A 27334-nucleotide genomic window follows, 5' to 3' on the forward strand; every position below is an offset into this window, starting at 1 on the left:
GGATTTTGGTGTAGATGCTGCTAGCGAGTATAAATTCTCCTCTTTGTCAAACATGTACTTCTGTGTCGTGTGGTGTGCGCAGGCAAGCGCAAGCGTGGCCCCGCTCGGCGTAAAACACACCGAGGGCTCCAGACACGGGTAGTGTGACACCCATCGCTTCGAGTTTCCCTCCCACCCAACACGTGTTCTACGACCTCTGCTCCTACTCCTGTATACCACCTACACATACCCCTTTCTAGTTGTACCATCTAAATCACACCTCGCAGCAACCATGACTTCAAAAGGCCTCTGGACCCCGAAGCCCGCCATCGCCTCCTCAAACCCTCCCCACCAAGGCCCCCGCCGCATCGGCCAATGGCTCTACCTCAAGCCTGAGAAGATCGACGAGTACAAAAAGTGCCACGCGGCCGTGTGGCCTGCGGTGCTGGAGCAGATCAAGGACTCGAATATCAAAGACTGTACGTTCCTTCGCTTGAAAGATGTGCGAATGTGATTGGTTGGTTGGTTGATTGACGGAGGGGCTGATGGATGAGCGTAGATTCGATTTTCCTGAGTATGGAGCCAAGGCCCACGCTTTTTGCGAGTTTCAAGTATGTGGGGAATGCGTTCGATGAGGATATGAAGAGGATGGCGCAGAATGAGAAGGTGCAGGAGTGGTGAGTTCCCCCGGGTTGTGAAGTGCTTGTTTCTGTTGCTGTTGCTGTCTGTTATTGTTGGACGCTGGCGACGGGCTTGTGCTAGAATTCCTAATTCCGCACTGAGATCTTTGTCTTTGAATGGTATTGTACTGACTTTGTGTCCCAAGGTGGCGGATGACGGATGGCATGCAGGAGTCTCCCGTGGAGGGCGCGGTTGGGAGTGCGAGTGGGCCGGGGTGGTGGGGGCAGACAGAGGAGGTGTTTTACGTGGAGTAAATTGTCTGGATGGTGACATGAGAGAGAAATTATGGATCCGTGAACAGAAGGCGCCCTTGGGTTTGAAAGGGATAAACTGTGCTTGCTCATGTCGCTGCCACTTCGAAAGACAATTAGTGGGTTGTAACGTTAGTTCAGTCAGCTCGAATTACTAGAACTCGGATGAAATGCGCTCACTGAAGGTTCATGAGTAGCCCTCTGATGCTCTCGAAATACGGGTTCTCAACCCCGGTCACAGAAAACCAGCCGACTGCTACTCTATATGCCGGTTTTATGCCACCCCCACCATTATGCCTGCTGTGCAAAAACATTGAAAAATTTGGAAGACTGACGTCGATGGTGACAGGCACGCTGTCGTAGTTGCTAGTCTGATACATGTCTTGGAATTAGATCTTGTCGATTTTTTGTAGAGCCATCAGTACGTCATCGTATACTCGAATCCATGAGTAAGCGCTAGATCAAAGGGCCGCAGCTAGGGTTCTGACCTTACACTGAGCGTGCGTCCAGAGACAGCCCAGTATATATTGCTGTACAACTGATTGATGCGGTCTCGAGTAAAAGACAGGTCGATGCAACGCGCCAAGTCTATATGCTCATTCGGCAACTTTCGCAATCGGTAAACTTCCGCGTACAGTATCCTTTACACCAACATAACGAATTTGTTGAATGCACCGAGAACCTTTATTTAGTCTTCACTAAGAACAAAAGCCTGAGAACAGGGTTAGCGGATACCCAGGCATTTCCAAGGATGGCCCCAATTCCGAGCCTCTCAACGACGTCTCCTCGACGCTCTATCGTCATCACGTTGATGAAGCACCATATATAAACCTAAGTCTTTATAGTTTCCTAGAAAAATAATTGGGTTAATCGAGAGGCGTTCGTGAGAGTTCGTGGACCGCCCGCATGGAGGAGCGAGTGATGATAGATCCGATCGTGGCCCTGGTAGCGCTGGAATTCCTGCTGAATATTGTGAAGATGGTGTGCGCTCTGGACTTGCAACTCGTACGAACAAGCCGTGAATGTTCTCGACCTGTGTACCCGCATCACACAATCTATTAGGCAGCAGTGCGCCACGTATGCGGATCACCCCGTCCAGGTGGACGGTACCGGCTGTGAGTGGGTGCGCAGCTGTTCAGATCACACCATATTTGCGCAGACAGGACTAACGTCCATCCCAGCGTGCCGGGACGCACGGTGTAACGGGACTCTTCCTCTTCCGGACCCTCGGATTGTCTCTAGTGTCCTCGATATCAAACAAATGCAATACGCATCTATTCGGCAACTCTCGTTCTCCTGGCATATTAGTCTCCGACGCTACAAAGCGCGCTGTTGACCGTGCTGTCGCTCATTTTATTAGCGTTATCTTTTGACTCTCTTCAGTGAACCCCTGTCTGTTTGCGACGGTACATATCTGCGAAAAGCTCGGTAGGCTAAGAAGGAGGCTAAAATAGCAAAGATCAAGATTGCAGCCTCGCAATGTCGACTTAGGGTAATATAGGCAGATGCCGGCAGTTTCTCCGCGCAGACAGCAAGATCGTCAAAACGCGTTCCCCAGGACGTGCGCTGCTCGCAGCACTTGGCATGCAGCAGCTTGTAGTAGCGTGCTCAGATGTAACGGTATCCTACCGTATTGAATTCGACGCTATGCCTGTAGCAGATCACATCCTAAAAATGGCGGCAGTGTGGCGCATGACGGCGGGTTTCTAGAAGCGTCTACGATCTCGCATTTAGTCTGCCTACATGGTATGCAATACCTACACAACCTACCAACAGCCAGAACCTGATGCGTGAACATTATTAAGCAGGGTAATGGCTATCTATAGCGATTCTCGAGGCTTCGATGTGGCAAGAATTGACATATATATTCATGTCCATCTCCGTCCCTCTCTGAGTGCCGATGTATAAAATATAAGAGAAGGAGGAGTAATACTTTACGACTACAGATATCACAGAAAGCGACAGAACCAAACCTTTCCTGATCCTGTACCTATGCCAACACATCTGCCTGACACAGCTGAGCACGCTGGTCGATACTCCGTAGGGAGCCACAACATGTTTTGAGCATTATTAGAAATCCAGGTATAATTTAGACTGATCGTTACTCCATGAAAGACAGGTTTCTGGGGTTCTGTTACAGTCTTATAAGGGTGTAACGACGCAAGGATAGAGATAAGATCAGCCGAGCGGACAGTACTGCCATGGCCCTCGAGCGTCTGCAGGCACGCGCCGCTGCTCGCATCCCAGATCTTGACGGTTGAGTCCCAGGACGCCGACGCCAGCCTCGCCGAGTCGGGGGAGAAGGCCACTGAGGTGACCCAATCGCCATGGCCCTCGAGCGTCTGCAGGCACGCGCTCCACCCGTCGCTCAGAGCTGGTCTAATACTGATTGTTTTTGGCTCTTCGTGCTGGAACAGCTGTCTGATGAGACTACCTGTTGGACTGAACAGGAGTGCGGATACATAGGTCTGAAGAGGGTAGCCCTCGATTGCCCCTTTGTGGTACATGATGAATCGCCATGCGTCTTGAACAAGTAGAGTAAGTCTGTCTTGGTCACGCATCTCCTACTAGCATTAGCAACGAGATTACGCTATGCGGACACACAGACACTGGACGACGTACCTGCACTAACGACCACAGTTTTTTCATTGATGCCACACCGTTCTCTACGCCCCTGCACAGACTAAGCCCTTCTAGCCAGTAGAGAAACTTCTTTCTTAGAAAGTTATCGACAACGTCTACAGCTTCCAGGCCACCGACACTGCTTCCCAATGACTTGGGCTTCGACTCCCACAGATGATTGACCTAGTAGACGCACGGGTACCGTGACACTGTCAATGGGTCTGCTTTGGGTAGTTTGACGTTCTTGATAGGATATCCTGGCGCTTCCAAATTGTACATGTCCCTGTGGAGCGTCCTAGAGAGCACCGCTAGCGACCTTAAGAACATTGTCTGATGAACGGCTTCGCTTCCGTCTAGAAACACTTCGTTATAAGCCTTTGCAAAGAGGAAGTCCTTTGCGGACTGATGCACAAAGTAGACTATATCCTCTCGCAGGGTGAGAAATGACCCACATAAGCTGACAATCTCCCGCACCGACTCTAGGTCATCTAAATCCTCAAGCTGCTCTACAAGCGCAACTAGTTCAGGGACCGCAATAGGTCGATATAGAATCGCAGTTGAAGCTAGTACCTGCCGGCAGATCTTGGCGCCGTCGGACTCGCTTATCTGGTCCATCATCCGCTTGTATAGGGAGTCTAGCTTAGGCGGGAATAGGGCTAGCTTGTTCAACACGTTCCACTTTGGTGTCGTTTTCAGGTCCTGGCACACTAACGCTACCCAGAGGAAGGTGTCATTAGCGTTTAACCTTAGGTGCTGGAGCACGGCGTGCCGGACCTCTGCCTTGTACCCCTTTTCCTGCGCTAGGTGATCCACCTTCCACTATATAAAGACATCAACCGCTGCTGCGACTGAGTGCGCGTTTAGCTCAAGACTTAGCTTTACTTTGTATCCTGTTTGCTCTAGTTGTGCTTTAATATCTAGCCAATTACGGCTGGAAACAATCCACTTAACGCGAGAAGACGCAGATGACTGCTTGGCGATAAATTCTAGCAGTTTTAGCAGATTAGTGACGCATTCGTCTAGCGCGTCGACGATTAGGTACGACATCCTTAGACTTGGATCTTGGAGCACAGCCTTGAAGATCTCTACTAAGACTACCCAGGCGTTCGCATCTTCAAACATGGCTTTGCCGCCGTGGTCGTGCTTCTTGCGGATGTGCGATGCAAGCGATGGTTGTTGAGTAACGAGCATGTGCAACAGTCCTCGCAGAACAGCTGTGGCGCTGTTGATGCGCGCGTCGGTCGCTTGACAGAAAAAGTACGACAGTAGGGCACTTTGAGGCATCGAACTTTGCAGCTCGTTAATGATGCCGCAGAGGAGCATCGTCTTGCCTTTACCAGGATCGCCTTTTACCCACAACAGTCGGCTGTTTGGCTGCTCTCGCCATTGCTGGAAGGCAGTGTTGTCCAGAACCCAGCGGTAGGAGTCCGCTAGCAGCCCGCCCTTTGTATCCTCGATGCGCTGCTTATCGTGACGCGGATCCGTGTTGCGTATGTCTCGAATGCATATTTCGAGCTTGTCGATCTCGCCCTTTAGACGTTTAAATGCGCTGGCCGCCCCTTCACTGTAAGCTGGCGCTATCTCGACATCGAAGATGCCCGCTAGTGAGTACCACGCGTCTTCTTCGCGTTTAGTCTCTCTGTCGCCCTTCCACCGCAGCCGCTCGTCAACGCTAAAGCGGGAAAGAGGAGCTCCGTCGAGTGCTTCGCATGGGATACCGGTGATCTTTTGGATTAAAAACCCCAACGATATCTTGTCACCAAGCCTCTCCCACTCTTGAGTGAAGAACTCCACAATGTTTGGTGCGAGAAGCTCTTGAAGTGTCCAGCCACGCGTGAACCATCGACTTGACTTGAAGGCTGACTCCCAACTGAGCTGGGTAAGCATATCCTCGAGTTTCCTCTCCTTTGTTGATACGTCTGATAGGTATACATAGCACTTCGTCGCGTTTTGGTACCAGCGAAACATGGACTGGATAGCAAAAGAAAGCTCAGCCTTGTCTGACTTGTCGATGCAGCATGTGTCAACCCAGAAGTACTGCAGACCATCTTGCTGCGCTTGCTCTCCACAAAAGCAAATCTTCTTGTAGCCAGACTTGTGCTTACCCTCGCCTTGTGCAAGTTCCGCGAAAGTCACCTCCTCTGTATCTGCCCCCCAGGTGTGTGAAAGTATCGCATATCGAGGTATCGCGTCGTCGTCGAAGCTAGTGATCGTAAGGCGGCCATCGTCTTCGTACCTGAGAAGACGCATCGACTCATGTGGGTGTCTGATGGGCGCGCAGTGGAAACGAAATAAGGCTTAATGCGGCAGCCTGATGGGAGTGCAGCAACCAATTTTCCTGCTCCTTCTAGGTCAGCTTACAGAAGGGGAGATAAAGAGCTAGTATAGTACAAAAGTAGACAGGTATAAAGCAAAATGCAAGGTGCGACCGCGTTGGACCTAGAAGTAGCGCTTGTTGTTGCATTCTCGGTGTGAAGGCGGCATCACGAAGACGATAGGTGGACTCGTTGGGCCTTCAAGCAGATTGGCAAAGCGCTAAGCCGCCCTGCATTATAGCGCACATCGGGTGCGCGAGGGCAGCCGCTTGACAGCCAGTACACGCCACAATTTTTTCTTAGCACTTCACCTGCTGCGGGCATAGCGTCGAATTCGTTACGACACAATACGCGGATATCTGAGCACGCTACTGGAGGCAGCCTGCATGCTAAGAGACGCTAGAGAGTCCTATTACGCTGGAACGCTTTTGGCGATCGTCGTCTTTATCGGCGAAACTACCGGACTGTGTACTTGTTATGCTGAAATACCATTCAGATCCTGGGGATCCATTCTTTCTAAGCTCTACTTCCTAACAGATGCTCCAGTCTCTGCAGACGCCCTCTACATCGCGAATAGACAGGGGGTAATCGACGAAAGGTCTATTGACAGCGTTGACGAAACGATCGACAGCAAGGGCAACATCGCGAAGATTCGCACTGGAGGTTGATGCCCTTGAAGAGAGACAGCTCTAGAAGATTAATACGCTGAATGCAGGTCGATAATTATGCAGATGAGAGATAGCGAGGCTCCTGAGCGAAAACCGTCCCGGTACACCGTGCGTCCCGGCACGCTTGGACAGACGTTAGAGCGACAAACAGGCTGAATGCTGGGACTAAGTCCTAATGGGAGATGAAGAGTCGTGGTACGAAAGCGTTGGTGAACCTCACATCAGGGTATGAAGTGGGGTGCACCTGCCAGTTGTTCAGAAAGAGCGAGAAGCCATAACGCCATGCAGTTGACACATTAAGAAAGCTACAAATTTTTTCTTCCAGCTAGTACTGCTGAAATTCTGCGCACATCGTAGGAGAAAGCCCATTCTCCATAAATCTATCATGCGGCGTGTATCAGAGTATACATCACAACACCGGCTCCATAGCCCCTCACGACACACTCTCCCTCACCACGGCACCGTGAAAACCGTTGCAGACCGATAATTTCTCTCCAGTGTCCTCAAGTTCGCGCAGAACGTCTTGTCCGCGGTGCTCATCTTCGGCTGGCTCTGACAATTCTTATCATCCAACTCGTTGATGAAGTAATCCATGACTTTCGTATGCTTCGCCGTGGCCGTCATCCACTTCTGGTCCATGAATGTGTTCCACTCCGTCAGCAAATTCTGCTTGACCCACGGGCGGAAGGTTTCGGTGGAGACGGCGCCGGTCACGGGATCTTTGACGGTTGTCGACCGCGTGTGGGTTTGCATGTCGGTGTCGAGCTGGTCGATCATGGCGCCCATGCGCTCCTTCTGCTTTTTGAAGATCTCCTTGACTTTCGGGTCGACGAGGTACGTGCGGGCGCCGAGGAGGAGGCGCATGCGCTCGAGGACTTTGTCGCGCTTGGTTTTGTCGAGGACGTACTTGTCCATTTTGGTTTTGGTCCAGATGTACTCGACCTTGTCGGTGAACATCTAAGAGCTGGTCAGTGGGGTGCTTACAGTGGCATGGTAACAGAAGAACTTACGTTCGACTTTGGGGTCGAATTGATGTTTCGCTGCAACCGGATCATCTCTGATTTGTACGCGGCTCCCAGCGTCTTGCCGGGGTATACGGTCTTGATGTGGTTCCAGGGCGTGTACGCCGCGCTTCCATTGACGCTGAACTCCTGGCCTGCGTCCAGACTCCAGGATTGGATCCAGTACGTGCAGAAGTCCGTCTTCGTGCCGTCGGGCTGGTTGGGATCCGGGTGGTCGTATGTCTGCCCGCCCTTTGCGTTCATCTTTGAGAAGAAATCGGTGACCGTTTGCCACTCCATCACATGTTCGCTGTCGTAGTCATTACCCACGATCTGCGTCTTTCCATCGAGCCAGCCATAGTCGCACTTGTTGTTCTGCAGCTTGTAACCCCAAGAATCAACGTTTGCAGCGAGCTCACTGTTGCTGGGGTAATCGTCGGACTGGAGGACGAAGTCTTCATTGCCCGGGCTGCCGGAGCAGGGCTTACCGCTTTTGGGGGCGCGCTTGGCTAGTATTCTGCGTGGGGAGCGATGGCCGTCGATACCACGAAGGCGGAGGATGTTGGTGACATCTTGAACAGCGTCAAGAGCGTCATCGAGAGCATCTTCGCCGCCTTTATCGGGGTTAGTGATTGTGCAGCCATTGGTTGCCTCGCATGCTGGAGCACCGGCGGTTTGTGTAGCGCCACGCCTCTGAACTACGGTGCTCCCAACGCCACAAGATTCCGTGGATGAAGTTGTGGCTGTGCCACTAGTCGCCGACGGATCCACACTGGATGTGATCGAAGGGTCAACGCTGTTCGTAGCTGACGGATCGACCGAAGGGGTAGCAGAAGGGTCAACGCTGGCGGATGGATCAACGCTCGAGACAGGGACATCGCTCGAGATAGGGACATCGCTCGAGATAGGGACATCGCTCGAGATAGGGACATCGCTCGAGATAGGGACATCCGTCGATATAGGGACATCCGTCGAGATAGGGACATCCGTCGAAACAGGGACATCCGTCGAGATAGGGACATCCGTCGAGATAGGGACATCGCTGGATACAGGAACATCGCTGGATACAGGAACGTCGCTGGATACAGGAATATCCGTTGAGACTGGCACCTCGCTTGATACAGGCACATCGCTAGAGACCGTCGGTACATCAGTCGAAGCCGGGGGTGCATCAGTCGAAGCCGGGGGTGCATCAGTCGAAGCCGGGGGTGCATCAGTCGAAGCCGGGGGTGCATCAGTCGAAGCCGGAGGTGCATCAGTCGAAGCCGGGGGTGCATCAGTCGAAGCCGGAGGTGCATCAGTCGAAGCCGGTGGAGCAGGATCACTCGTGGCCGGCGGCGCCTCCGCACTCGTCGGCTGCACCTCCGGGGCACTCGTAACGGGGTCGGGCCCCTTCGTGGCTGGGTCATCCGGCCCCTTCGTCTTTGGCTTATCAGGCACCGGATCGACGCTTTTGCAGTCCGCCTTGTTCTTCTTCTTGCAGCCGATACTCGTACCATACGAATCGGGGGATGTCAAGAGCACGTCGAAGATGCTGTTGGGCCAGTTGGGGTCTTGGATACCGCAGGCTTTTCCGACCCAGTTGCCCATGGAGTCGGCGACGTCGAGGGCATTCTCGGTGAAGGACTTCACGGCTTCCACACCGCGGGCGGCGGCGGTGGCTTCGGCGCCGCCGGGGATGAGATCGATGCCGATTTCGACGACGGAGACCTGGCGAGTGTGAGAAAGGCTCAGATGATGATTTGAGACGTTGGTAGGTCATCGCGTGAATCGAGTCGTTCAATTAGTAGTTGAAATAAAGATCGTACTCACCATTGCAGTCATGAAGACACCGCAGATGATCTCATCGAGGTGACTCAAGCCCTCGATAACAATGTCCAAGATAGCGTTGGCGATTCCTTCAACATCGGGGTTGTCGCATTTGCACTTGCAAGGGACGAATACGTCGCCTGAGTCATCTTGCATGATGGTGCTTTGATCGATCCCATTCGGAAGGTCCATGCCCGCGTAGGGAGTGTGATCACACTCAGAGTACCCGTGTCCACCATTGTTCTCGCAGTACTTGACACAAGTCTCAGCCAGTGACTTCCACGCGCCCGGTTTTTCATAGAAGTAACCGCAGACACCCTGTTCGGTCCATGAAGCGGCGACTTCGGAGTCGGAGTTCTGGGCAACGACTATAGGAGCAAGAAAGCTGCTACTAAGGAGCAGCAGCGAAGCTGTCAATCTCATGATGCACGCAAACCCCAGAGTTCAACCTTTAAAAAAAAATACAAGCGATCGTGAAGAATGTAGTAAAGGATAGTAATGCTCCGACCGAGCCTCAACGAATGACTGTAATGAAGGAAAACGTTTGTAAAGGGAAAGGGATGAGGCCACTGGACGCCGTACTCAATAGAGACATCGTTGACATCCTCTTTCTTTATGCCCAGTTCCCATCGCTAGTGGTCTTCGGCCCCCAACCCCCTGCGCACATCCACCCGCCCCAAGTTCTGACATCGGATCGGACATTTAGGCGCTAGACTGCGCCCAGTAAGCTTAATTTTAACGCCGCCCCATGCTCATGCACTGATGCGCAATATGAAACGACGATCAAGGATCCTTTATGGATGTTAGGACCTAACGACGCGCAATACTCCGTGAGTGGACGATAAAAATCTCAGCCCTGTGCTTTTTTCGAAATATGGCGTGGTGTTTGAGCACGCGCCGATGAGTGCGTTCCTGACATGAGGCATACGAACGGAGCGCTTCCGACTCTTACATGCGTGTCTTGCGTCGTCATCGGAGAACATCTTCAGTGCGCTCAGTCGGACTCCACGGCTTATATCAGCAACAAATGTCTGGAACGAGGTCTCAGTCATGTATTCTTGCTGTTGAACCTGTGTGAACGCCTTGAGGTCCAGAATTTGCCCCACGTTTGAATCTGCAACGGCCAGGCGTTGTCAAAGGTTATTTTGAACGCGAACGCAGCGTCCATCCTGGCCATGGTAGGATCTACAATTTCCCAGTAAGGTAAATGTTCCATCTTGGCCCATGCTGCTTAGCATGGCTCAAGACGAGGCTCGAAACAGGCCTTTCGATATCAGGCGTCCATTACTGTGGGGTGCAATCTGTCTAGCAGTACGATGTGTCGCAAACGGTTGCTTTGTGATAATCAATACTCGAGTCATAATTGCATCGATTGTAAATGTGCGCATGTCGATTTTGGGTTACGCGACTAATTATTGTAGCGTCTTGTGTATAATGAACGACTTGTCCACAGGCCATGCACAAGCTGGGTGACGCCGTCCATAGATCTGGAACTGGTCGAAGACTTCGCGCAGAGGCAACATTTCTTTGCCGTAATTGTCCAATCCCCAATACTCCAGCAGTTCCACACTCTGGTCGCCGATCCGACCGAAGAGATCGTGAAGTTCGTCACTCGGCCGCCACGTGCCGGTAGTCCAGAATAGCTGTCGCGACTGCGAATAATGCTGTCCCTCAAAATGGAATCCGAAAGTCTTTGGTGCAATATATGTAATGCCCCAAGCCAAAGGTCGATCAGGCCATTTTGCGATATTCTTGCCCAATTCGTCACTGTTTCCATAGGCATCACCCGTCTGCCATCTGAGCGGGGACCACAAGGAAGCTTCTTTCAATTTCGGCATCTCAGACGCTGCTTTAGCAAAGGCGGTGAGGAATGGAGACAAGACTTCGTTATTGGGTCGGACGCGGAACCGCTTGTTGTTGACTATTTCTGTATTCAGGCCTTCATCATCGACTTCCTCATCGAGTGCTTCATCATCAGAGGTGTCCTCTAGCGGAGGGTAAGATCCCTCATCGACTTGGAATCCCTCAGCATCGCTACCAAGGCCATCGGGACCATCGAAGTACCAACGTCCGGCTGGAGTTGACATATGGAATAGTATACAGACACTTTCAAGATTCGGATAAGATGTTGAGCCGGCAGAGGGCCAGAATAAGCTTGCGTCGGCGACCAGCTTAAGCTCCAGCCTTCGCAACCCATATGACAGAGCCCTCAGGCTGCTGCTAAAGAGGTCGTAAGTATTCGAGCCTGCGAGGTTCGGTATGCGCTCGTCATGGTCGATACGCTCTGCAGACGACATGGGCCACAGGAAGTCAAGTTGCGCCTCACGGAGGGTTGAAGGGAGAGAGGCGTTATCAAGAGCTTTCGCGAATCCCAGACGCGTATCCCGAAGCGGGCCTGGTCGATCGCAATCGCGACTATACGTTCGAGCGACTTCTGAGTTGTAGTAGGGCGTCCATCCGCTGCCAGCGAAGAGTTTGCAGCCCAAGTATTCCAGACGAGGGAACTTCACAGCCAGATCCACAATGACCCGCAGATCAATCTTCAGCAGTGAGTTATTGTCCTCCAATGGATAGATGATTCTAGGATCCTCGATGCGCAAGGCTCGCACTGAGCCGAGATGCGGAAGTGAGTCGGGAGAAAGTAGGTGGAGTCGCCAGCTTATACACTTGCGATGGGCGCAAGTCTCACGGACCTCTCGAACCGGTGCGTAGATGGTCAGTTGGAGTTTTCCTTCTGAAGAGCTGTCCTCCAACGATTTTATAGTATCAAAAATGGATTTGATTTGCTCAGTGAATAGCTCGTCTTTCTCCCGAAGTTCTTGAGGCGATTCACGGCAATTGTGCTTTGCTAGGTGTTCCGCGTCTGCTACCTCTGCGGATGGTGGGATGTAAGTCTGGTATCGCACATGCCGAAGATACACCCACCGACGGCCAGCATATAGTTTTTTAAAGTCTTCTGTGTTCGAAGAGTTCAGGTCGAACGTTGTGTATGCTTTGGATGCTCGCTCTGAAGCATATTGAAAGCTTCTCGAAAGCGTAAGCGTGTTCTTCAGGTCGTCGCGGGTTAGGAAGACGCAAACGCGCTCCACCAACTCCTGAGGCAAGCTGTTCATTGTGAAGCCAAAGAGATGAGCTGGAACGGTGGCGGAGTTGTTGTGGAAATGACATTCGACAAGTCGGTGTAGCAGCATAGAGCAACCAATGCAGGGGGTGGGTTTAGTGGCTTGGCGCAGTATGCCTAAGAGGAGAAGTCGCACTTGCATGCATGCACGCTAGCACCTGGGCACGTGCAGTTTCACACGGTACGGGTCCATCAAGGTAAAATTGTTTGCGAAAGTGGGACAAAAATGCATAAGTATAGGATCCTGATAGCAGGTTTTATTCTCCATATTACCATACCACTATCTTATTCATATATCGCCGAATAGTAGAGAGTGTAACGTTCTGAACCTTGCATATACTAAAAGCTTGAAAAATATTCTTGTGAACCTCTTTACCATCGCTAGCTGACACAACTTAATTAGGCGATAAACCAGCGGTTGTCTGACCGGTCTGAGCAGAGTATGCATGCAGTGCGCTGATGGGAGGTGCACCGTCAATGCGACTATGCCCAACTCCACCCTCCGTAGAGGCCGGGTTGATCATTGACGGGTAGCTCGTTTGTGAACATGCGGGGCGTATGCGCGAGTGAGTTTTGGTTTCCGTGGGAGTGCCCTACAAGTACTTCGGGAAAGCATGGCCCCGTCGTCGGTGCTTCTCTTGTCTTGTCTGTTTGGCTGGAATTTCAGCGCTCCTTAAAATATGGCGACGCGCTGCTTGTAATTGTGCGGGCACTAAGTTACACATATTGGTAAGAATACGAGGGTGGTCTGGAAGGTCCTTGGCTGTCGCGGATGGTTTGTGTAGAGACATTGACGTTTTATGCCTAGAAGATGGCCTTGCAAGAGATATGGGATGGGAACAACGCGCGGCTGGAGGTGAGGGCAGAGATCGCGCATTTCCTGATGGGATTGGTCCAGAGGATTTTTTTTATTTCCGCTTTGGGTTGCGGTCCTCGTAGCGGGGGTTGGGGTGGGTGTGGTGGCTTTGGGGATGGCTGGGCTGAGGAGAGATAGAGAGAGAAGAGAGAAGAAGGTGAAAGTGAAATAGATGATGAGGTTCTTGAGGGTAGGGATGTGTGGGGAGGGGTTCTGAGGCTGTGGAGGGTCGAGATCTTAAAGTCTGTTGGGAAGTTATTGCTGGCGAAATGGTGTGAATTGATATTGGGTTGGGTATTTACGTGGAGTGAATGGTAGTCATTTTGCTGGTGTTCAGCGCAATTCCAGTTATTTTGGCTTGTATCTCACGACTGGATTCGAGGGTGTATGTATGTGCAAATGGCTATCAATTGATGCATTTCAGTAATATAGGGAAGATCCATCGTTTCTGCGTTGGTTTGAACAAGCGAGATGCCCTGGTCATCATCGATAGCCACTATACCCTCTTCTGTATCAGATTTAACGGTAGCCTGAGAAGCTTTTCTTCTCTTGCACCGATAGGACTTGGAGTTGTCATCTTGACTAGTTGGGCATATCGACCCTTCGAGGTGGGATTCATGGAACGTTTCATGGAAGTTCCCTCATCTTTCATGCTTCTCATGGAGTTTTTTCTTTTCATACTTTCCAACCCTATGATCCTTCGATTTGCTGCAGGCTTCTTCTAGGGTTTCGAGCTTCATTAGATCACCAGGGTCTAAGGACAGATGTCGCTCGTCAATTGTTGATAACTTGCGTTCCCTTTCAGTGAAGATTTCACAAAAAAACATACGGAAGGCCCTTTGGTCGCCATGATACACGATTTCAGGATTAAACTCTTCTGCTCCGAGATCCTGCACATTCGAGGCTTATGGATTATTTCCGTGGCTAAACGATTCTAGCCTCCTGTAGGACTTTCGACATTGAAAGCCCTTTCTACCCAGTACGTTATATCGTAAGTGCCTGCATCAAGGGAGCGCGTGGGGACCAATACTTTGAGTTTGTCTGGAGTTGTGTGGGGTATAAATCCGTGACCAGGGGAAATGTGCGTGTTCGTGAACGTTAGGACTTGATTTTCGTACTCGAAGAGGGGGGTTGATCAGGACCACACCCATTGCCAGTCCCCATCAACTCCCTCCCATTCCCTTCGTACCCGCTTTCATCCGAGATCAAAGAGCTGTCTTCAATCACTTGCTGTTTCCGATGCTCTACAAGGTCATCATCGAAATTCCCGCCATGATCCGAGCCGGGTATTTCCGGAATTTCGACACGCCCGTTCGGACGAAAGTAGATTTCTTTTCTTTCAGAATCCTGAACCACCGAGTGGGCTCGAGGTCCTCTTCACCATTGTTCAGCCACAGTCCATGTTATTATATCAATATCGTCGTCAATTTACCGTCGCCTTTCCTGAGGTAATGAACTGCTATGCTCTGCTACAAATCAAAAACAATCTGACAGTAGTCAGTGGGAAGATGTTTCACTCTGGTTTTGTTGTTTGTAACATGAATAAGACTGGGACCGTGTGTCGACAGACTCTCTTCGTTCACCGACTCCACAGAGAATGCGCCAGAGTCTGCAAAGGATTGCGCAAGTGTGGGCGGCCTGCAACTAACGATGGCTCCTGACTATACGATGAGGGCCCAAAGCTGAGAAGCATGCAAGTATTCGTTGCCTTGAACACTCTACATTTTGCGACATCTACGGGGCCAATTCACGTTTCCTAGTACGGTCTCATGTAAGAGCTTGGAATTGAGTTTGGCAACAGATCGTACGAGAGATATTAATATTAAGGCTATGTGTAAGTCGGCAACCCTTTTATCGGTAGCAATCATGCTTACGGTAATGCAGTGGGCATCTACCAACATAACGAGTGATGGTAGCCTTGACGCGTAACCAATCGAGCCCCTGTGTTCTCACCAGTACTTACGCCTTAGTAACTAGGGGTATTACAAAGGATTTCCAGTAAAGTTCGTAGCAAGGAGGTCCTTGTTACCAGGAACAATGAACGGCTTCACCTTCGGCAACGTGTCCAAAAACGCATCTCCAACCTTCAAGTGGTCCTTTACAACCTGTCTCGGCGTAATACCCAGCCACTGGTTGACGCTGATATCCGCGTACCGCGGCGCTTGTAGCACTTCCAGAAAGATAAGGGTCTGGTTTCCAGTGTTCTCGAGGTAGTGCGCGTTCGGAACAGGGACATAGCCAACATCGCCAGCGTTGAAATCAAAGGTGCGCGATGAGGAGGGGGCTTGGTAGACGGTGAGACGGGCCTGGCCCTGGATGAAATATGTCTGGAGAATGTCAGTGCGGGCGTGAGTGTAGCATAGAGTGGCCTACCCATTCGTCCGATGTTGTGTGCCAGTGCATCTCGCGCATCGCTCCGGGTTCAACCGTTACTAGGGCGGCGGAAAATCCGGCAGCAATGGGAAATGTTTCCGGGTCTAGGATCTTGATGCTCCCGCCTGGAACCCGATAGGGCTAGTAATGAATCGTTAGTGCCAAGGACTGTTATGACGGTAGTGGATACCTACCTGCTGTTCAGACCAATGGAAGCTGTAGGTGTCTTTCTTAGGGATCAATCCAGCAGGACCGGTTTGATTCTGCTTTTCTATGTCTGCAGGCGCCGGGGTGCCGGGAAAGATCCAGAGTTGCTTGTCCGGAACAGCCTTAAAAGTATCAACGGAAGTGCGGAAATTTTTGGCAACAACAGTTTCGGGAGTCCTGTCGATGAGCTCGGTGAGCAAAAACGTGTTCTCCTCGCTGAAGGCCCCATCGTTAAATACGAGCAGAAACTCGCAGCCGTTCTCGAAAGCTTGAATCGAGTGCGGAACACCTGCGGGAAAGAACCAGACATCACCCTCGGTCACATCATCAATGAAGTTTTGGCCGTCTTCATTGACCGCTGCAATACGAGCACTTCCATTAAGCATCAAGGCCCACTCAGCTGACTTATGCCAGTGGAGCTCGCGGTATGCGTTCGGTGATAGGCGCATGTCTACACCTGCCATGGCAGTAGCGATGGGAAGTTGGTCTTGGTTCTGATTTCGGGCCCATCCGGCACCTGCAAGGCCGTGGCGGTTGTGCGATAGAGAGAAGGGCCATTTGGCGTTCGAAACGTCGCCAGAGTCAGTGCTCGGCGGTATGAAGAGATCACTGTTCAGGCGATCGTAGGCCTCGGTCCTACAGCAGTGTCAACTTTCTTTCCCAGTTTCATGCTACGAAAACGAGCTCACCTCGGTCCGGGATCAGTTGGGCCAGTTGTTCCACCCCGGATAGGTTGTGGATTTTTCACTTTGGACAGATCGATGAAGAGGCCTAGCTCCGCGTCGTCAGACTGGCCGGGTGCCAATTCGAATTCGTCAGGTGGAATCACTGTCGATGGAGATTTCGGAACGCTGTTCGATGGGTCGTATCCTACAAGTTCTGGACATGGTCTTAAACTACCTGAAGCTCCAGGTGGCCCATTAACGGGGTCGAGCGCGCAGGAAGAAGCTTGCGGAGCTGGAGCGGCCCATGCCTGTGAGATGCAGATAAGCAAAGATGCCTGTAAAGTCTTCATGTTGGAGGCTTGAAAGGAGGAGAGTTCGAACGAAGGGTCTCGGGTAGTCTCCCGGAGGGCTTTCTGATGAAGCTGCAGGACGGTGTACTCTGCAGATGCTCTTGATCTTTATACCCAGATCCTCTATAACGAGAAGAAGTCTTAACGCGTTCGCGTGCCTCGGCGCCGAGTTTCGGGCAGTCTCGCATATGCCCGAACAATTTCGATCCCCATGACCGATCGCTGCCATCTCTACGATACCCCCAGTGGAGCATGGTAAGTATTGGGCCCTGGCCTGAGATTAGCGCTGCTGCAGGTAGCTTGCGGGGCCTTCCGGCAGGAGTGAGTGATGAGGCCAATCAATTCGTTGTGATGACCAGGTGATGAAGTCAGACAGTTGGACTGACTGTCAAGCAAGTACCACCGATAGGGCCAATAAAACCCGGCCGGAGGGCAGCCGCGTAACACCTAGATTAGCTAGGACTAAATCGGGCGCAAATGATTGCAATGTTATAGAGACGTTGGGGTAGCGGTTGCTTATGCGCTAGCGAAGCCAGGGTACCAAGTCAAGCTTTCAAACAAGCTTCCTAAGCATTATCACTTTCTTCCCACACCCCCAACTTTGCATTGCAGGTTCCCGTGGACTTGAATGATGATATATGACATATCCATCGTTGCACCATACTGTGTACATGACAAAAAGTGGCCGTGAAGCCAATAGGCTGGGCTAAAACACAAAACTGTCGAGGCAGGTCCCGAGATACTACCGGTAATGCAAGCAGAGCCTCATCGGAACTAGGCACGGCCCTTGCCGAGCTATCCGGCAAAGCGCTGCAGGTGCATCGTCGAAGGCCATGATGATCTTAATTCGCGCAAATGCCTGTTCTCAGCAAGTTGGGTAAAAGATGCCCCACATTTAGCGCCACCTCCCCGGACGCCACGGCAAACGGGGTTCTGGATTGAGCGTGGCGCGTTTCATCGGGAGAAAAAGTAGGTGCCGATGTCAAAAGCCTGCAGTGCAGGTATGTACATCAAGCCGAACCGAAGGAGTTTGAAGAGCGACTTCAAGTAGCGCCACTTAGCTGCTTCGATTGCGTGACGTAGCCATGCAAGTCCACTGTTTTGGCCTTTCAACAAGCCTCGACCCATCAAACACCAGCTTCGCCCTCCCCTTCATCCCCCGGTCCACTGCCTCTTCCACCTGTCCAACAAGTCCCTTGTCAAAGAACGCAACGCCCAGCTCCTGGCTCGTGAACCAGCTCGCACGATCGAGATTGCCCGACCCCAGGACCACGACCTCGCCATCTACAATCATCATCTTGAGATGGCTCTGCTGCGGCTCGCCCTCTTCTTTCCCGCGCGGCTTGCTCCCATGCAGAGGCTCGAAGTACAATATCTTCAAGACGCCCATCCGCGGAGCTGAGAGCGCAGCTTCCTCATCCGTGGCTAAATGAGCGGCTTCCGCCCGCGCGAGCTTCTTGTACCGTTTGATTAGTGTCTTGACGCAGCGGGATGTCGTGGTGCCGGCGGTGACGAGCTGCTCTAGTATCATGAGGCGCTCAGACGTCAGGATCTGCACATCTACGCCGCGTCCGAGCGATTTTAGGATGGCGGAGAGCACGGGCGGTGAGGTGAGATTTGGCGACTGTATACGTATTGTTCGCGCTGCTTGGGCGAGCAGATTGAGGACGAAGACGTTGAGTGGTGTTGGAGGGGCAGAAATAGCGGAGGAGGAGGCGAAGGGATGGAAGTTTGGGTTCCGTCTGTGGGGGGAGGGAAGGAAGATGGTAGGGATGGTGGAAGAGGTGGTAGAGATGGGTGTGATGGTGTGGCCGTGGGGTACAATGTCGCGCAGGTCTTGCGGAGCTGCGGTGTTGACATGCTGAGGACTGGGGTAGTCGGAATGTATTGTTGACGTGGGGAGGCTTTGTACGTCCATCCGACACCAGAATCTCTTGTAGAACTGGAAAAAGTTCTCGACGATGGGCCCAGAGAATGTAATGGCTCCTTCGAACCACTCCTCCCAGCTGATGTTGCAGGAAGGCAGGACGACGCTTCGGCGATCGATAAGGATGAATTTGGGATGCATGACGCTGAAAGGAAGGATGAATATGGAGCTGATCCGGAGATCGAGACCTTCGAGTTCGCTTGGTTCTGGCAGGCCAAATTGTTTCGTCCATGAACTGGAAGGATAGGTTTGGCCCTGTGTCGACTGCGTATGAAACAGTTTCTGGAAGAGTGACGACGAGGAAAAACATAATCGAACTTTTATTTTTCCCGTGCCACGCGAGATGGCTTTTTCGGAAAGCTTCCGCAGGAGCGCATTGAGTGAGTCGAGGCTGGAAGAGCGGGCCCAGAAACAGGTAACCAGGATGAGCTCATGGTTTGTCGCTTCCAGCAGCGGTGCAAGCGACCGATAAATGGCATCTCCAGTTCCGGTCACGAAGGAGTTGACGGCAGACTCGGAGATGAGGCATTGCGGGTCGTGGGCATACCAGTTCGGGTCATCTTGGTGGTTGAAGGGTGCTGCTTTCTTTAGACTTCCAACAAACGGTTCTGTGAATGGCAATGGACTAGGAAGAGGCCCAAGTGAAGGCATGCTATGGGGCTTTCTCAAGACGCCTCGAGGCGGGAGACAACTCTAGAACGTTCTTTGGAGAGACCCAGTACCTGGACGTTGCCCCTGCAGAACGTTATGTGGTAGGAGTTGATGTTGGACGGGATGACGTTGAGCCAGCGTGCCACGGGTGGCTGATGGCGGACCACCATGGCGCCCGCCCTGTCCGCTAGGCTCGTTGCGTGTCCAGCGTGCAAGGGTAGCTCGAGCCCAAAGACATGCCGCCAAAATTTCGAGAGCCGCCCCACGACAGCCTGCACGCCTGGTGATCGCACCCGTCTTCGCATACACACGTCCGCTGTCTGGCAGGGCGCTGCAACCCAGACTGCCGCACACACGCCTGCGCCCGCAATGCCCATCTCCATCCTCCCGCCGTCGGCGCCCATCGCCGCGGCGCACCTCCGCCAGGACGACTCCGACGAAGACATGAGCGACGACGACGGCCTCCCCGTGCAGAGCGCCACGTCCATCGTCACGCCCGGCGAGACGGTAACGTCGGACCCCCAGTGGATGCGCGGCCACGGCACGTACGTCCCCGCCGAGTCCACCACCATCATCTCCACCGTCGCGGGCCACCTGCACAAAACCAACAAACTGCTCTCGGTCCAGCCCCTCCGCGCGCGCTACACCCCCGAGATCGGCGACCTCGTCGTCGGCCGCATCGTCAGCGTGCAGACCAAGAAGTGGACCGTCGACATCGCCGCGCCCATGTTGGCGAGCCTGCCGCTCTCTGCGATAAACCTGCCCGGTGGCATCTTGAGAAGGAGGACCGCGGTCGACGAGCTCAACATCCGGACCTTCTTCAGCGAGGGCGACTTGCTGGTCGCCGAGGTGCAGAGCCTGCACGGGGACAACACGGCGAGCTTGCACACGCGCAGCCTGAAGTACGGGAAGCTGCGCAACGGGCTGTTCACCTCGCTGTCCGGGGCAGGCGGCGGCATCTTGTCGCGCAGGGGCGGGGTCGTGCGGAGCAAGCGGCAGACGTTTACGCTGCAGACGAGCGCCGGCGAGATCGATGTCGTGCTGGGCGTGAATGGGTATATTTTTGTGTCGGCGCACAAGAAGAGCGGGCACGATGAGAAGGATGTGAGCATCACCAGCTTGGACCAGGGCGTGAGCGAGACGCTGTATTCGAGCCAGAACGACGACATTGAGCCCGGTGTCGCGCGGGAGATCACGAGGGTGAGCACGCTGGTCAAGGGGCTGGTCGCGTGTGGGCGGCGCGTGGATGAGGATATGATTGTGCGCGTGTACGAGGGCGCTGTGGAGCTCGAGGCGGAGGAGAAGGTCATGGGGGCCTCGGAGCGGGCGGGGGGCGCAAAGGGCGTTGTGGAAGCCGTGCTGGGGCGCTTGGAGATGGGCGGGTGAAGAAGAGAGGATGGCTGATCGATCCGTAAACACATCCAGCTTGACGGCTGCTTGCCTGGCACGAGAGCGTATCACACGCCCAGATAGAGGCACCTCGCAAGCTGTAGCCGACGGCTTGCTCGCACGCCAGGACTGCACGTAGCAGAAAGTGCACTTCCCCCCCAGCGAGCGCATCGCCGCTCGGGCTGTGGGCCAGTGAATCAACCACACCAAGTTCCAATTTATACTTCTGCTATCACTCTGCCATGTCCCTTCATCTCCCTCTCCCAACTCCCGTCTCCATAACCCCCATCCTGGTCTTCCACCCCTCTCCCACGCCAATATTCCTCTCCAAAACACAAGCCTACATCGCCACACCCATTAGCCCTCATCCAACCTGAAAGACCGGATATTCACTGGAGGACCTACGCAAGAATACTAGCAGCCAAGGCGCGATCGTACCAAACACGATGCCTGTGATTATGGCTACGGATGCACTGCCGTCGGCTTGGTTGGATTCATCGGAGCGGAATATATGTCAGTAGACGAATCCGGCATAGATGCAGTGGCCTACGAAGCGGGATCTTTCAGGCCTTCCTGTGGGTACGGCGGCATTGTGGGATCTTTGGGTCAGGCGGTTGCTAAAGAGGGTGTGCTGCTTGTGATTTGGTCCACGTGTGGTCACGATAGGGGCTTCGGAGGGTATCTGGGCGTGGGTGGGAATAATATCCCATGAGCGGTGCCATGCTGTCTTGTAGTGCAGCCCCGTTTGCACTCCGTTTGGCGAAGTCGAGCGGAGGGGGAGAGGCGAGTGATGTGCTGGCCTACGTGTCGGTTGGCATGGTTGAATGGATTATGCAGCCAAGCCAATCCGGAGGAAGGTAACACAGACGGAGACGAGATGCATGTCGGCAGTAGAGGGAAGCAGTATTTATTCGTCGCGCTATAGACGCATTACACCCCAGCACAGCAACCATAACGAAATACGTGCAAACCGCAGCCGTTCTTCGGCGCTCCCACCCACAACACCACAGAAACCGCCCAAGCGCTGTACGTGCGCGAAGTCTACCATACAAGAAAGCCTTTTCCTTCCACCTACTCCAGTGCCCATCCGCTCGGAAACGAAGGCCAGCCACGCACCCATCAGGCGAGTCCAACAGCGCCGCCTCAACCCCCAGGACCGGGGGGAGTAGCACCGCAACTCTAACCCTCAAGCGCAAGTAGCCCCTCCTTCTCGAGCCTCCACAAATCTCCGCCCGCCTCCATAACCGCCTTGACCGCCGCCTGGCTCAGCTTCCTTCTCTTCTCAGCCGCCTCCTTCTCCCGCCGAGCCTTCGTCTTCGAACTCCCGCTCGGTGCGACACCGGTTAGTATCTTCCTGCTGTCGTCCGGCGTGAAGTTGACGAACCCGCCACCCAGCGAGACACCCCGCTGCCCGGCGTGCGCAGAGTGCTGGCTGGATCCTGACGACTTGCGGCGGGAGGCAGCGCGGTTATGCGGGTGCGACGAGTGCCGGCGGCGCGTGAAGCGCGGCTGGGGGCTGAGAGAGGGTGAGCGTGAGGGCGGATTCGCGGGTCCGTGGCCGATGGGGATGCCGGGGGTGGTGGGGTAGACGGCGGTGTAGGGTGGCATGTCGAAGGACTGCGCCGACATGCCGTTTTGACTGGCGTTGAGGTCGGGGCCGTACGCGCCGAAGCTGGCGCTGTCGCAGGAGATGCCTAGGCCGGCTACCGAGCTGGAGGAGGAGCTGAAGCCCATGTTTTTGCTGGCGGACCGTGACTGTGAGCCTTGGTATGTGGATGGTGTGGAGGTTCCTGTGACGGGTATGGAGTTGGGATGTGAGTTGGGGCTGTTCCACCACCCGGTGGTTTTTGTGGTGGAGTGAAAATCAGGTGATGACGAGAAGGAGCCGAAGTCGACGTTGGGTGATGTGTCGGAGCCCCACGCTGAACTGGGCATCCGATTAGATGGGGGCGGGGTCTGCAAGGCTGAGAGAGCCGCATTGGTGATGTACGCGCCATTCATCCCATCGTTGGAGAACTGGAATGCGTTGGACATGCCATTTTGATCGACCGCTGGTGATGACTGAGGTGTGAGCTGGTAGTTTGCAGAGTGAATACCTGGTGAAGACCCAGACTCGCCCGCTAACGGAGACACGGCAATGGTGTAAGGCTGTGGTTCACGAGAGAAGTAGTTGTTGGAGTGCTCGTCTGGAACAAGCTTGCCGGTCGGAGGCGGCGAGTGTATGTTATGTGGTGGCATATGGAGGTTGAAGGTCTCGGCGCCGTTGTCCAATTTGCGTGTCCAGATGTCCTGGAGGCCAGCGCGGTAAGTCGAAGGACGCATCATCTTGACGATGTTGCCCGCACTCGCAGACTTTTTGTGAGAGACCTTGTGAACTCCGTGGCGGATTGACCGGTCCGGACTAGACCTAGCCTTCCGGGTAGGCTTCTCAACCTGCGCTTTGGGTGTGGAAGGCTGAGAGGCAGGTCGTGAATCGAAATCGTCCAAGATGAGCAGTTCCTCGAAATTGCCCAACAGTGGATCGCTCAGGCTGGCCTTGCCGTCGCTCTGAGGGTATACGGAGGAGAATCTGTCGTCAATGAGGGGCGAGGCTACGTTTTGTTCCCCCAGTCGGTGGATAGCCTTGTGCCAAGCATCGCCCTCGTTCGACGTGCCCCAATTGGGCAAGGCTGTCGTGTCGCACGGGTTACTCCCGTTCGAGGAAGGCTCCTCAAAGAGATACGAAAGATCCTCGGAGCTGGAAGGGCCCGTGGTAGCATCGGTATACTGCTGAAACAAGCCTGTCTCAACGGTTTGGTCAAATAATTGATCTAGGTCGATAGCCTCGATCTCTTTGTCGATGTTTGTCCGCATTGGGAAGCTGGATGGCGCGAAGATGGAGGTCATGGAGGTGCTGACTTTCACGTGTGCTGGGAATACCAGGTTGCTGGGAGTGGGACGCGAAGCAAGTTCTGCGCGACGGGGGGGCGCGAAATAGAGCGTGTAAAAGTGGCTATTGTACCTTGCAGAGGGATGCAGCAATAACTGGGACGAACGCGCCAATGGTACGAAAAGCAAACATGGTAAACAAATAGGCGAACAAACCTATACTCGATATATATCGCTGCATGGTCGTGCGATGGGTTTCTTGCCAGCCTCATCGGTTCCTGGAATGCACCGTGCTATACTTAGCGAATGAGTGTGGAATGAGTGTAGACATGAACCGATAACCCGTGATAGTATTGCCGTTTGGCTACTTTGCATTAGTCTGCTGCAAGTCAAACGGTCGGCTAGACCTGCAGGAGGCTGGGAATACTGCAGGTGTGGCGATGTGGGTTGCATGCCGCAAACAGCCACTTTGCGGGTCTCCACGTTGCATTCCAAGTCCCAGCCGCTTGTCACTCAGCAACCGCGGGGCACACTGCAGGATAATCCTTTGGCTAGGAAGAGTTCTGATCGCTTGGTGCGCGTATGATAGGCGCGTGTCGTACTGGGGGCTTCAGTGACAGACATCTGCAGTCTCTGAGGTGAGTCTCATACGGTGCGCTGGCATTCAGGCACATGATTTCCTCTTGGAATATCTCTTGACAATGCGTACCGCTATCGAATGCCGAGTGTCGCGGTGGCTGGCGAATCTTCGGCCGCTGCTGTCCCAGCTGGGTGGAATGAACTGATGGCAGGCCGCAAACAGTCGGAAGCCCAAGCGACTGGCGAGCAATACTTCGAGTCGAGAGGATGGAAGGTTGAGCCATGACTCAACGCAATGTAATCAGAGGGGCAGTCGATAGGACACAATCTGGCGATGGGAGGTCCATGGTAATGGATGAAAGGCTCTGCTACTGTGGGTAAGACTAGCTCCCTCAGGGTCAATGTTCAGCTGTCGAAGCAGAGTATCACGGTTCTGTGCGTCATTGGGTAGCAGCACTTGTTGAAACTAGCGCATGACCCTCAGGATTGTGTTCCCGGATGTGGTTCGACGGATGATATGACGGTCATGGCCATGGAGAGGAGAGGTTGGTGATGAATGAAGGTGTTCAGCGCACAGACCTAGCCTGCTCCGTATCTTCGCGACCGCTCCGAACGAAGGCATCACGTCTCCCATACGTTTGGTGGGCGGCATCGACAACACGAGGTTCACGACGCACAGCAGCCCCCGCGCGCAACATTCTGGGTCGCACCGCCCATCCTTTTCTTGCTTTTCACGTTTTTGATAGCACCGCATCGTACCTTGCAGAGCTTAGCACCCGCAGACCAGCACGATGGATCGCGACACGCCCACCACGCCTGCCCCACAGCCATCTGTCTGGCGCTGGATTCTGGGTTTTCTGATGGTTGGCGCATGCTGGGGTCTTACGACACCCTTTATGCGCCGTGCAGCCTTAAACTATACGCCCCCAGCGCGACCATCGCTTACAGACCCGAACAATTCGTGGCTGAAGCGGAAGGCTCTGGGGATATGGTATGCGGTCATCGGCACGCTTAGTCGGCCGGCGTATGCGGTGCCATTTTTGCTTAACGTTACGGGGAGCATTTGGTTCTTCATATTGATTGGGCAAGCTGGTAAGACTCGAGACGAGAGGAGGTGTGTGGGATGGTACTGATGACGATAGAATTGAGCCTTACCGTTCCAATCACGAACTCGTTGGCGTTTTTGTTTACAGTATTGGGAGAGTGGTGGGCCGAGAAGAAGATCATAAGCAGAGGTACGTTCGGCCACCCCGAGTTGATAGTGGGACGCTATACATCAATCAAGTATCGTTTAAGTAGGGACGCGGTACCGTGCGACATAAGCTAACAGAGCGCAGATACGTGGATAGGCATGGGCTTCGTGCTCGCCGGTATAGCATTATGTGTGCAAGCCAAGTCATAGATTTGACAGTAATGCGATTCTCATCTCTTAGCACTACGGTGCCAGCTTTGAGAACCCCTTCTCTGGCGGCTGCAGCCAGTTCTTCTTGTCATACGTCTGGTCACCCTCGATGACGTGGAACGTATATATGAAGCGGCTCTTGTCGCTGCTGTTCTTTTCACTTCGATGCAGGATATTGCCGTGTATCAGCACCAGCGTGCCCGCCTTGACCTCGCCCATCGTATACTGCTCCTCCTTCGACTCGCCGTTCGTCGCACCGTTCTGCTCCCGCTGCAGCGCCTTGGGAAATTGTGCGCCCTCGTTATCGATGAAGCCTGTGCCTTCGGCGCCGTCGTCCTTCCCTGTCCGTACAAATCGCTTGGCCACAGGTGCCCGCTTGTGGCTGCCAGCTGCAAAACTCAGACAGCCGTTCTCTGCCGTCGCATCTTCTAGGGCATACCACCAGCCGACCGCGCTTGGCGGATCAGTGTACAGGAAAGTGCTGTCTTGGTGTGGGCGGACTTCGGCCCCGATTTGAGGTTGTTTGCAAATCACCATCGACTGCAGGCATCGAGGGTCGCGGAAGCCGAGGGATCGCGCGATGGCGGCATTGTGGGAAGAGAGCGAGATCTTTCGGAACGAAGGCGAGAGCTCATGCAGGTAGTGGCCGATCTTGTTGATAGCGCGCTGTTTCGGCTTGGTGAGGTTGCCGGACTTGTCGAAGGCCTCTAGACATCTGCTTAGACTTGCGCACGTAGAACCGGCTCAGATACATGCATACCCTCTTCAAAGAAGAACCGCACCTTGTCCCCAGACTCGAGGAAATAGGCGTCGCCCACGTGTCCGTCGCCGTCGTCGCCCCCGGTCGCGAACTTCGTCATGGGGTGGTCGTCGAGCGAGAACTCATCCAGCATCTTGTTCGTGTCCTGTAGCAGCTCCTTGACTGTGTCCTGAGACAGCGCGTCGGGGACGAGTAGGTAGCCATTGTCATTGAAGAACGCGAGCTGTTCAGGCGTGAGGCCGTCCGTCTGAGCCATTGTGTCGTGAGTAGTAAGTTTCTGGGGCGTAACTGTAGCGGTAGGATCGAGGACCACTGGGTTACTGTGTAGACGTACCTCACGCGATACGGCCCGGATTTGGGCGTCGGAGCTCGCCGTAGTGCTGTGTTGCTTGCAAACGAGGCCTGAAGTGGGATGAGTACCCCGCCAGAGCCGCTTTGCCTCGGCTTGCCTCTTTGGTGGGTACCATTCCTACCCCTACAACATACATCTCTACTCCACGACAGTGTTCCGCCAAAACTCAGAACTGACTCACATGAAAGAATGGAAGTGCTTTTACCGGACAACTGGAATTAAAGCACCGCTGCATTCTTGACGCTGTTTCAATCCTATCGTGAGTCAGTTTTCCCCAAAAGCGCCACTTTCCGAAGTGGAATGCTCCTGCTACCTTGCATTGCATTGCCTCTTAACATCGCAATAACTCATGTTGTTTCCGTGACGAAATAGGCGCCCAGATCGACCCTGTATTGGTTTTAATCTGCAAAGCAATCTCGAGCCTCATTTTCATGTTCCAGCAACCCAAAATGCGTACACGAAAGGTGATGTCCCGGAGATGAAAGCACAAACAGCAGTTTCTATGATG

General features: G+C 53.5%; 11 protein-coding genes across 11 annotated transcripts; 3 read left to right on the plus strand and 8 right to left on the minus strand.

Annotated features, from left to right (window-relative positions):
• Positions 1 to 271: 271 nt before the first annotated feature.
• Positions 272 to 944, plus strand: CC84DRAFT_1146297 (rhamnose mutarotase; the record flags this gene model as incomplete). The annotated part of the gene is made up of 3 exons (XM_018176549.1): positions 272 to 458; positions 539 to 656; positions 806 to 944. 3 exons carry the CDS (start codon positions 272 to 274, stop codon positions 912 to 914), a joined length of 414 nt encoding a protein of 137 aa, XP_018036664.1. The 3' UTR covers positions 915 to 944.
• Positions 945 to 2860: 1916 nt separating this feature from the next.
• On the minus strand, positions 2861 to 6046 carry CC84DRAFT_1196381 (HET-domain-containing protein; the record flags this gene model as incomplete). Its single annotated transcript, XM_018181456.1, has 6 exons — positions 5451 to 6046; positions 5328 to 5408; positions 4383 to 5258; positions 3730 to 4352; positions 3534 to 3672; positions 2861 to 3475 (listed from the first exon to the last, which is right to left on the minus strand). Exons 1-6 carry the CDS (start codon positions 5781 to 5783, stop codon positions 2861 to 2863), a joined length of 2667 nt encoding a protein of 888 aa, XP_018036665.1. The 5' UTR covers positions 5784 to 6046.
• Positions 6047 to 6966: 920 nt separating this feature from the next.
• Positions 6967 to 9749, minus strand: CC84DRAFT_1217541 (uncharacterized protein; the record flags this gene model as incomplete). Its single annotated transcript, XM_018182900.1, has 3 exons — positions 6967 to 7473; positions 7527 to 9227; positions 9330 to 9749. 3 exons carry the CDS (start codon positions 9747 to 9749, stop codon positions 6967 to 6969), a joined length of 2628 nt encoding a protein of 875 aa, XP_018036666.1.
• Positions 9750 to 10738: 989 nt separating this feature from the next.
• On the minus strand, positions 10739 to 12439 carry CC84DRAFT_1217542 (uncharacterized protein; the record flags this gene model as incomplete). Its single annotated transcript, XM_018182901.1, has 1 exon — positions 10739 to 12439. One exon carries the CDS (start codon positions 12437 to 12439, stop codon positions 10739 to 10741), a length of 1701 nt encoding a protein of 566 aa, XP_018036667.1.
• A 2846-nt stretch (positions 12440 to 15285) lies between these two features.
• Positions 15286 to 16898, minus strand: CC84DRAFT_1176329 (Bicupin, oxalate decarboxylase/oxidase; the record flags this gene model as incomplete). Its single annotated transcript, XM_018180212.1, has 4 exons — positions 15286 to 15630; positions 15677 to 15817; positions 15871 to 16519; positions 16573 to 16898. The coding sequence occupies 4 exons, from the start codon at positions 16896 to 16898 to the stop codon at positions 15286 to 15288; spliced, it is 1461 nt and encodes a 486-aa protein (XP_018036668.1).
• Positions 16899 to 17955: 1057 nt separating this feature from the next.
• CC84DRAFT_1090988 (phospholipase D/nuclease) lies at positions 17956 to 19476 on the minus strand (the record flags this gene model as incomplete). The annotated part of the gene is made up of 1 exon (XM_018174382.1): positions 17956 to 19476. One exon carries the CDS (start codon positions 19474 to 19476, stop codon positions 17956 to 17958), a length of 1521 nt encoding a protein of 506 aa, XP_018036669.1.
• Positions 19477 to 19845: 369 nt separating this feature from the next.
• CC84DRAFT_1090768 (uncharacterized protein) lies at positions 19846 to 20862 on the plus strand (the record flags this gene model as incomplete). Its single annotated transcript, XM_018174372.1, has 1 exon — positions 19846 to 20862. One exon carries the CDS (start codon positions 19846 to 19848, stop codon positions 20860 to 20862), a length of 1017 nt encoding a protein of 338 aa, XP_018036670.1.
• A 1182-nt stretch (positions 20863 to 22044) lies between these two features.
• Positions 22045 to 23718, minus strand: CC84DRAFT_1092599 (uncharacterized protein; the record flags this gene model as incomplete). The annotated part of the gene is made up of 2 exons (XM_018174468.1): positions 22045 to 22381; positions 22493 to 23718. 2 exons carry the CDS (start codon positions 23716 to 23718, stop codon positions 22045 to 22047), a joined length of 1563 nt encoding a protein of 520 aa, XP_018036671.1.
• Positions 23719 to 24015: 297 nt separating this feature from the next.
• On the minus strand, positions 24016 to 24825 carry CC84DRAFT_1164607 (uncharacterized protein). The gene has a single exon (XM_018178521.1). The coding sequence runs from the start codon at positions 24594 to 24596 to the stop codon at positions 24285 to 24287; it is 312 nt and encodes a 103-aa protein (XP_018036672.1). The 5' UTR covers positions 24597 to 24825; the 3' UTR covers positions 24016 to 24284.
• Positions 24826 to 24850: 25 nt separating this feature from the next.
• On the plus strand, positions 24851 to 25797 carry CC84DRAFT_760451 (uncharacterized protein). The gene is made up of 3 exons (XM_018187329.1): positions 24851 to 25404; positions 25455 to 25547; positions 25650 to 25797. Exons 1-3 carry the CDS (start codon positions 25104 to 25106, stop codon positions 25712 to 25714), a joined length of 459 nt encoding a protein of 152 aa, XP_018036673.1. The 5' UTR covers positions 24851 to 25103; the 3' UTR covers positions 25715 to 25797.
• On the minus strand, positions 25661 to 26853 carry CC84DRAFT_1164608 (phytanoyl-CoA dioxygenase). The gene is made up of 2 exons (XM_018178522.1): positions 26475 to 26853; positions 25661 to 26421 (listed from the first exon to the last, which is right to left on the minus strand). Exons 1-2 carry the CDS (start codon positions 26728 to 26730, stop codon positions 25748 to 25750), a joined length of 930 nt encoding a protein of 309 aa, XP_018036674.1. The 5' UTR covers positions 26731 to 26853; the 3' UTR covers positions 25661 to 25747.
• Between the last annotated feature and the right edge of the window lie 481 nt (positions 26854 to 27334).

Source organism: Paraphaeosphaeria sporulosa (genome assembly GCF_001642045.1).
Source record: "Paraphaeosphaeria sporulosa strain AP3s5-JAC2a unplaced genomic scaffold CC84scaffold_5, whole genome shotgun sequence".
NCBI classification, from domain to species: Eukaryota; Fungi; Ascomycota; class Dothideomycetes; order Pleosporales; family Didymosphaeriaceae; genus Paraphaeosphaeria; species Paraphaeosphaeria sporulosa.